The 9,898-nt window shown below is 39.4% G+C and overlaps 1 protein-coding gene across 1 annotated transcript; it reads left to right on the forward strand.

Annotated features, from left to right (window-relative positions):
* The first annotated feature begins 7,952 nt into the window (after nt 1-7,952).
* On the forward strand, nt 7,953-9,892 carry LOC111614200. Its single transcript, XM_023355583.1, has one exon. The coding sequence runs from the start codon at nt 8,276-8,278 to the stop codon at nt 9,482-9,484; it is 1,209 nt and encodes a 402-aa protein (XP_023211351.1). The 5' UTR covers nt 7,953-8,275; the 3' UTR covers nt 9,485-9,892.
* Nucleotides 9,893-9,898: the final 6 nt, after the last annotated feature.

The following is a 9,898-nucleotide window of genomic DNA, read 5'->3' on the forward strand; positions in this document are numbered from 1 at the left end:
GTGACGGTCTATGGGAATCACCCATGTGACGACATCCCCTTGTTGGGCCCCATGGTGGGTGGGGTCACTAGGAGCTGAATATTTATTTTTCAATATGGACCCAAAAACCATAAAACAACAAAGACCAGACCAAGTACCAAGAAACAAGGAAAACAATTTCAGTCAACCTACTTATCTGATAATACACGCAACTGGAGAAAAACCTTTATCGAAATGCTCTCCTTTCTTAATAAAAAAACTGTTTGAATCGACTATTGGACATCTGAAAAAGTTCAAAAATTGAGATTGGGAGATTTACTGATAGAAACAGCCTCACCTCAACAGTCGGCAAAACTCTTAACAATAAAGACACTGGGAGACATGGAAGTGACTGTCACACCACATGGAAGTTTAAATTCATCTCGTGGTGTGACTGAGGTGTCACTGCTGTTTCACGTATCTGTATTCGTCGAGATGGCAAATTGATACCAACCAAACATCTTATCCTCACATTTAACAAGCCGACATTGCCATCTTTCATTACTGCAGGATACCTGCGCTGTCCAGTTCGTCCATACGTTCCAAACCCACTACGTTGTTTCAAATGCCAGTGGTTTGGACATTCACAGACATCCTGTCGAGGGAAGAATGTATGTGCACAGTGTGGAATGGAAGGTCACCAGAGCACTAAGTGTACCACTACTCCATGCTGTGTGAATTGCAAAGACGCGCACCCCGCCTACTCTCGCAAATGCCCTGCATAGCAGACAGAAAAAGAAATCCAGCGTGTAAAAACAGTCAACAACTTACTTTATCCAGAGGCACGTTGCATGGTCACTTCAAGTGCACCACTAAAACAAAAAACATTTGCTGCTGCTTTGAAATCCAAAAAAACATGTGGAGTTTAAACCGATATTTCTGTTTCCCCAAAGGAATCTCTCACCAGGCATGCGAAATGTTTACTGATTACACCAAAAGAAACACCAGAAAAGGAAAGTATAAAACCAAAAACACCCCTACCTAAAGCAGGGGTAATAACAAAGAACCTGGGTTCTAAAAAGGCTAGTAAGAACCCACTAAACAAGCAGAGAGTAAAAGCGGCTCTCACTAAATGTAAAAAATCAGAAGTTCACTCTATGAGTGAGTTTTCTGATATCTCTGATGAAGAGACTAATCAGGAGATGACAAAACCAATATCACCTCCAAAAGAAAAACCCTGGTTAGATTAAAGAGAGATGCTCTCACAAAGAATGCTACCTCAAACACATAATGGGTTATAAAATAACCCAATGGAACTGTTGCGGTTTCCGCAACAACTTCTCTGACATTAAACACTTGACATTCTCTATCCAATCGCTCTGCGTGGCACTCCAGGAAACACATATAAAACCTGGAGAAAATATTTCTTTTAAAAGATTAAATCTCTACCGCAAGGTTGATGGTAGCCACAACCGTGCCAGCGGCGGTGTGGCTATTCTGGTTTCAAATCGCAATCCATCCTTACCGGTACAAATAACCACTGATTTGCAAGCTGTGGCAGTCAGGATTTCTATTGGAGTAACTGTCACAGTTTGTTCTATATACTTGCCACCAGATGTCAGAGTCAATGAGAATGAACTGGATGCTTTGGTTGAACAGCTGCCAACTCCGTTCCTGTTACTGGGTGACTTCAATGGTCACAATCCTATGTGGGGCAGTCCCGACATCAATTGTCGAGGCAGAGCCATCGAGAGATTTATAGGTAATCACCAACTGTACCAATTTAATACTGGAGAAGTGACATACTTCCATGCCCCATCAAGAACGTTCACTGCCATTGATCTATCATTAGCAACTCCGAATCTGTTTTCAGCATTTACATGGGAGGTTGGATCTAATCCACTCTCTAGTGACCACTTCCCAATATTTCTAAAATATCGAGGCAGAGAAAGCTGTGAAACAGCCCGTCCACCACGCTGGAAACTGGAAACGGCAGATTGGCCTGCATTCTCCTCTTTGGCTAACATCACTGAGGAAATGGTCAATACTGCTGATATCAATGATGCAGTTGAAGTTGTCACTTCTAGTATTATACAGGCAGCTGAAAAAACAATGGGGAAAACATCAACCAGATATTTAAAGCATCCGAAACCATGGTGGGATCAAAATTGCAAGGCAGCATTTAAAGCACAAAAGAAAGCATGGGGGATTTTCAGAAGATACCCCACTGCTAGTAATTTCACTGCTTTTAAAAAAGCAAACGCAAATGCCAGAAGAGTTAGAAGGCAAAGCCAAAGGGATTCTTGGAGGAAGTATGTTTCTAGCATAACATCTTTCACCAGCTCTAAAGCAGTCTGGGACAAAATCCACAAAATTAATGGGAAATATACTTTTCATTCTCTGTCCATGCTAGAAAATAATGGCACAATAGTCAGCGATATACAGGGTATTGCCGATTTGTTGGGAGAAACATTTTCGTCTTCATCCAGTAATATTACGTATTCAAGTAATTTTCAGGCTTATAACGCCCAAAGTGAAAAACAATGTTTAAATTTCTATTCTTCATCTAATGAGGAATATAATGTGCTATTCACTAGAATTGAATTACATACAGCGATCTCTCGCTCGGGGAATAGTGCTGTAGGCCCGGATAAAATCCACTACAGCATGATTAAAAATCTGTCAAACAATACCCTTTATAATCTGCTTTGTCTGTTTAACAGAATATGGACAGAACATACTTTTCCTGACTCTTGGAGGCTATCGATCATTATTTTCATTCCGAAGCCTGGTAAAGTCCACAAGAATCCCTGTAATTACAGACCAATCTCTCTGACAAGTTGTCTGTGTAAACTCTTTGAGAGGATGTTAAACAGACGTCTGATGTATCTCTTAGAGAAAAATGAATACTTTTGACCACATCAGAGTGGTTTTCGTAGGAACAGAAGTACCACTGATAACTTAGTAAACCTTGAAACAAGTATACGCAAAGCGTTTGTTAGACGACAGCACTTAGTGTCTGTGTTTTTTGATATGGAGAAGGCCTATGATTGCTGTTGGCGATATGGGATACTCCGTGATCTGGACCATTTTGGATTGCGGGGTAATTTTAATTTTTATAAAAAACTTCATAGAGAATCGCAGATTCCAAGTCAGGATGGGCAACACTTTATCTAGGCCTTTCACGCAAGAAGAAGGTGTTCCTCAAGGCTCTATTTTGAGTGTGACTCTGTTCCTAATTAAAATTAATAGCATAGCTAACTGTCTTTCTTCTAGTGTGAAACACTCTTTGTATGTGGATGACTCTCAGATCTCCTGCCAGTCTAGTAATATGAGTTTTATCGAGAGACAACTGCAAACCTCCCTAAACCGCATATATGATTGGTCCAAGACCAATGGCTTTACATTTAACGCAGCGAAGACATCATGCATCCACTTTTGCCGAACACGTGGTTTGCACTTGGATCCGGAAATTTACCTAAATGGGGATAAAATTCCAATGGTGAATGAAGCTAAGTTTTTGGGTGTTTGTTTTGACCAAAAACTGACATTTTTGTTACACTTGTGCAATCTGAAGAGTAGATGCTTAAAATCTCTGAAACTTCTAAAGATATTATTCTGCTCATTTTGGGGAGCAGACAAATGTTCTATGCTCAGGATTTATAGGGCCCTTGTTTGTTCTAAGCTGGACTACAGGTGTGTTGTGTATGGCTCTGCGCGAGAATCTACTCTTTGGATGCTGGATCCCATCCACTATCAAGCTTTGCGTTTGTGCATCGGTGCATTTCGAACTTCCCCTGTTCAAAGTTTGTATGTGGATGCGTATGAGCCTTCACTATCTCTCAGGAGAGAACAGTTGTCTCTTTTTTATTACATTAAACAAAAATCTCAGAAAAAACTTACAGCTGATTGTCCAGATACTCAGCTGAAAAGATTATTTGCCGCTCGGACGAGTTGTGTCCCTACATTCGACATAAGAATGGAGAATGTAAGCAGCACGATTGACCTAGACACAAGCAACATCTCACATGTTGAGGTTAATAGTATTTCACCTTGGTCAACTTCACCGATTGATGTTGATTTAAGCTTAAAGCAGTTCCCTAAAGAAACCACGCCAGACTACGTCTATAGACAGCACTTCGCAGAAATTCAGCATCGTAACAGGAATTTAATTCCTATATACACCGATGGATCTAAATCGGATAACTATGTTGGCTTAGCCTTTGTTTGCCAGGATGAAATTGTGGCAGAACAAATAGCACCGAATTCTTCCATCTTTTCTGCGGAGTTGCAGGCTATTTATTTAGCCTTAAAGTATATAAATCGGAAAGGTCATCGTTGCTGCGTGATTTACACTGACTCAGTTAGTGCACTTCAGGCTTTGATCTCGTATGAACGTAGTTCTCACTCCATAGTTATTAAAATTCGAAAACTAATTTGTCATCTCACTACGAGAAATTTTTTTGTGAAGTTCTGTTGGGTCCCAGGCCACGTGGGTATAAGAGGTAATGAAGAAGCTGATACAGCTGCTAAGTCAGCAAGTCCTTCACAGCATACAATGCGTATTGAAGGAGGTGATTTGAAGCTAGTCGTTAAAAAACGACTAGCAGAGAGATGGCAAAACGTGTGGAATGCACAAATCCACAATAAACTTCACGAGATCAAACCTTTGGTAGAAAATTGGACACATAATAGGCAATATGATAGGAGATCTGAGGTTATCCTTACTCGTTTGAGAATTGGACACACTCGACTGACTCATCAATACCTTTTGAAGGGAGATGACGAACCAGTATGTCAGCACTGCAACTGTGCTGTAAGTGTTAAACACATATTTTGCAACTGTGTTGCTTTTGATCAGAGTCGTAGACAGCATTTCGGAAATGCAAGCTTTAGAGACATTTTGGGCCAGAGGCCAAACCTGGATAATATACTGGACTTTCTGAAAGTCATTAATATGTATAGAGAAATATGATGATTTATTTATTGTATAGTTTTATTTACTTAATGGTGCATATTTAAATTACTGTATATATTTTCTGTTGTTTATTTATTTATTTTTTGTTGTTGTTTATTTATTTATTTATTATATTTTAGATTTTATATATATACTATTATTGGCTTTTTAATGGTTAAACTGTTTTGTATATATGTGTTTTCTTATTTATTTTATACACCCAATCATACCATTTGTCGTGGCGCAGTATAGCCTGCATGGGTTTTGTGTTAATAAAAATTAACTAACCAACCAACCAACCGAAAACCAGGTATTATTGCCAAGCTTGTGATGTGTTTTTCTGTGCAGCATTATGCTTTAAAATCTACCACACAGTGGAAAAGTACTAACCAAAATTTACGTTTTATTACATCAGAAAGTTTTTTCGTCATTATGTTACGGTATTTTTTGAAACCTTTATTTTAACTGTAAATAATATTTAAATATATATTCTTATTCCAAATTATGTGATTTTTATTTTAATTTACTTGTTATTTATGTGCAAATGAATAACTTTATATTCCAAATGTAAATAATAATGCGATATGATCACTGCAAAAATGGTATAAATAATAATGAAAAACAATTATAAAATACAATATTATCTGTAATCATTTAAAATATGTTTTTATATCGATAAATTTAATTTTCATTATGTTTTGTAATGTTTTTGTTTTTAAATTATTTTTAAAGCTAACCGACAAATGGCATCTTTTTTGCACGACAGGAAGTTTATGCAGAAAAGCCACCGTTGCAGGCCCCTGTAAAGTTGGCTATGCAGAAGAAAAGCTGCCAGTTAGAAATCAATTTTGCCAAATTTAAAAACATATAATAAAATCTATTATTTAAAAAAAAAATTAAACTATTGAAGACCGTTTTTGACATCAGAAAGTATCTTTAAATAACTGTACCGAAGCACTAGAATTTTTGAACAATGAATGAAATTTGATTAAAAAAAACAAACAATTAAGCTTTAATCGTGAGTCATTTTTTGATGAAATTTTGATTAAAATCGCGATAAATTTTTTTTGTGCAGGAAAATTTTTGAAAAAAATTTGGAGACTTAAAAAGACATCTGAAAATAGAAAGAAATTTATTTACAAGACTTATTTACAAGACATTCTTAGTCTGTCAAGACATCACAGATGGAGGGGAGAGGGTCAGTACTTAGTCCACTTTCCGAGCCTGTCAATGACCATATTCAGTCGCTTGGGCATACTTTCCACAAGATTGTTGCATAGTATGCCCTCACGAAGCTTCTCCCAACGAGCTCTGACAATTTCCCAGAGCTCGTTCGGAGTCGCCGCCTGAATGGGTTCGTTGGTGATCTCAGACCAAAGGTGTTCAATAGGATTTAGGTCTGCCCCTCTCCCTGGCCATCCCATATCTAAGAGCTGTGGATTCTTCTGCAGCCACTGTTGAGTTACTTTGGCCGTGTACGAAGTGAATTGGATCTTCACCATAGACGGCCCTCGCTGTCGGCAAGAATACCTCTTCGAGTATCTCGATATACTGCACGGCGGTGAGGTGACCGTCTATATGCAGCAACTCCCTGGGACCTGCTGCTGTCATCCATCCCCAAACACCTATAGAAAACGTGAATAAAGTTGATTAATAAAATGAACATGCCAATATGTCATGTTCAAAGCGTTAATGACATAAATACACGAGATTTAAAAACTCACCTAAGGAAAAGCGACCGCTTCTTTGGGTACACCACACGTGCTCCGGGTCAAACCGGGTGCCGGGTCGGCGACGCACCCACACGGTCTCGCAGCTCGATGAGCAGAATACTTTCTCGTCAGTGAAGATGACATTTGCCCAGTCGGCCACTCCCCAACTGCAATAAGTTCGGGCGAACCTCAGCCGATCTTGTTGGTTGGCGACTGTGAGCCATTGTTTTTTGGCTGCCCTCCTTCCATAAAGCTCGAACTGTCGCAACCTATGAATACAGTAAAAAACATATATATATATTATCCTGCTTCCTACATTTCTGTATATGCAAGAACACGTTAATAAAATTATATTTACCGATATAATGAATTGCCAGAAATACATTTCGTTGGAAGGTTGTAGTATTATACTAAAAATGTTACATACCTCCGTTTTACCGTAGCTGCAGATACGCTAAGGTTCAATTCTCTTTTCAACATCGACGCAGTGGAAAAAGGCCTGGCCTCACTAGCGGCCTTTAAACGGGCGTCGTCCCTCGCTGTTGCCCCTTTGCCTTTTCCGGCGACACAGAACCTTTGTCTTGGTACAGCTTAAGAATGCGCGACACAGCTCGTGTTGATACATTCAGCATATCGGCGATTTCTTCGTAACTACATCTTTCTTCATGATGTCGTATGATCAACAAATGAATATTCTTACTGATAGCTTTTGGCATGATGAATGGATTAATACAGCACTTCAGCAACAGCTTTATATACTGTCGCTGCCCTCGACACGTTATGCAAATGAGTTACTTAAGCTTTATTCAGGGGCTCATTTGCATTGTGAATACAAATTATTATGAAATAGAATGTTTTAAGAGTAAAATGGGGGGAGAAGTCATGCGTGGTAAAAAAAAATGTATTTTTATGTAAATTATAATAAAATTGACTTATATTTACGTGAAATATCGACAATTTTCTTCTGGAGAAATGTTTCTTCATAAAATTAATTATCTATATGAATAAAACTTTCAATAATACATTATTTACAATGGCTGACGTTCCTTTATTACCCTTTCTGTAGTAGGTATTATGTATTAAACATAGTTTCCTATATTATAGCATAATAATGTGTATAAAAACTGAAAATTCTGTTAATTTGTAAATGCAGATACTCTGACATAAAAAGCATAGACCTAATGTAAACCCCTCGATGTGGGTTCCTGTCCGTGGTGAGGGGACCTCCCAAAGATGGTCTAGAAACTCTTCTTTACCATCCCTGGGATCTGAACGCCCACCCACGTGTTTGCCGTGCGTGGTATCCTGTATGCCGGAAAGGGGAATCCTGGTAGTTGAGGGGCAACATAACGTCCCCAACACACTGCTTTGGCCCCTGCTTTGGATAAACGGGAGGCTCAAATCAGGCTCCGTTTGAGTCAATCGGCTGGTCGTTGAGTCGTTCTTGACCTCGACTTGGAGTCAACTGATCGATGCAGACCGGGCGGACACATCAGTCTAGATGTGCTCTTCTTGACTGCATTGTGAGGGTATAGCTCCTGGGAAACCCTGGTGTGACGGTCTATGGGAATCTCTCATGTGACGGCATCCCCTTGTTGGGCCCCATGGAGGGTGGGGTCACTGGGAGCTGAATTAATATTACATAATCATGGATCATCAAAAAACCAAAACTACAGACAATGCTACAAAGAAACAAATCATTTCCAGTCAGCCAACCTACTTCATAGTCCATGCTACTGGACAAACACCTCTATCAAAATGTTCTCCTTTTCTGATCCAGAAACTGTTTGAATCTACAGTTGGAAATTTGAAAAAAATACAAAAATTGAGGTCAGGAGATCTGCTTCTAGAAACAACCTCACCTCAACAATCTGCAAAACTTTTGGCAATTAAGACACTTGGAGATATAGAGGTAACTGTCACCCCACATGGAAGTCTAAACTCATCACGTGGTGTGATATCAGAGATCGATCTGATGTCTGAGGATGAATCAGATATTCAGATCGGCCTTGCTGATCAAGGTGTAACTGCCGTTCGACGCATCTCCATTCGTCGAGATGGCAAGTTAATTGCTACCAAACACTTAATTTTAACGTTTAACAAATCGACATTGCCATCTTTCATTACTGCAGGATATCTGCGCTGTCCAGTCCGCCCCTACGTTCCAAATCCGCTGCGCTGCTTCAAATGCCAGCGGTTTGGACATTCACAGACATCCTGCCGAGGCAAAAGCGTATGCGCACAGTGTGGGAGTGAAGACCACGTTAGTACTGAATGTAAAAGTACCCCATGCTGTGTGAACTGTAGAGACACCCATCCTTCCTACTCTCGGAAATGCCCTGCATGGCAGAGAGAAAAAGAGGTTCAACGATTAAAAACCATAAATAATATATCATACACAGAGGCCCGTCGTATGGTCACCCAAAGTTTACCAACAAAACAAAAAACCTTTGCTGCTGTGTTGAAATCTACCAAGACATGTGGGGTTCAAACAGATATTTCTGTATCCCCAAGTGAATCTCTTACTCGCCATGCAAAATGCTTATTGATTCCATCTGCACAATCAGAAGAAAAGGAGAACACAAAGACCAAAACCTCTGTAACTAAAATGGGAGTAACAACCAGAAATGTGGGTTCTAAAAAACCCAGTAAGAACCCACTTAACAAACAAAGAGTGAAAGCAGCCCTCTCTAAAGTCTCAAAAAAATCAGAAGCTCAATCTATGAATGAGTTTTCTGACATATCTGATGAAGAGCCTTATATGGAGGTTTCAAAACCAAAGTCACCTTCAAAAGAGAAACCGCCTGTTAAACTAAAGAGGGATACCCTCGCAAAAAATGCTGCCTCAAACACATAATTGATTATAAAATAATCCAATGGAACTGTCTTGGTTTCTGCAACAACTTCTCTGACATTAAACACTTGACATCATCTACCTCATCTTTCTGTGTGGCACTCCAGGAAACCCATCTAAAAGCTGGAGAAAATATTTCTTTAGAAAGATTCAACCTTTATCGCAAAGATGAAGATAGCCACAATTGTGCCAGTGGGGGTGTGGCTATTCTGATTTCAAATTACATCCCATCCTTACTGATACAAATAACCACTGATTTGCAAGCTGTGGCAGTCAAAATTTCAATTGGCGTAACTGTCACAGTTTGTTCTATATACTTGCCACCAGATGTCAGAGCCAATGAGGATGATTTGGACGCATTAGTTGAACAGCTGCCAACTCTGTTCCTGTTACTCGGTGATTTCAATGGTCACAATC

This window comes from Centruroides sculpturatus, unplaced genomic scaffold, assembly GCF_000671375.1.
Source record: "Centruroides sculpturatus isolate CEXI.00-Female unplaced genomic scaffold, Cexi_2.0 scaffold1849, whole genome shotgun sequence".
Lineage (NCBI taxonomy): Eukaryota > Metazoa > Arthropoda > Arachnida > Scorpiones > Buthidae > Centruroides > Centruroides sculpturatus.

Bases quoted from the DNA above. Each gene is read 5' to 3' on its own strand.
- LOC111614200 (XM_023355583.1), top strand. From the start codon at position 8,276: ATGGATCATCAAAAAACCAAAACTACAGACAATGCTACAAAGAAACAA.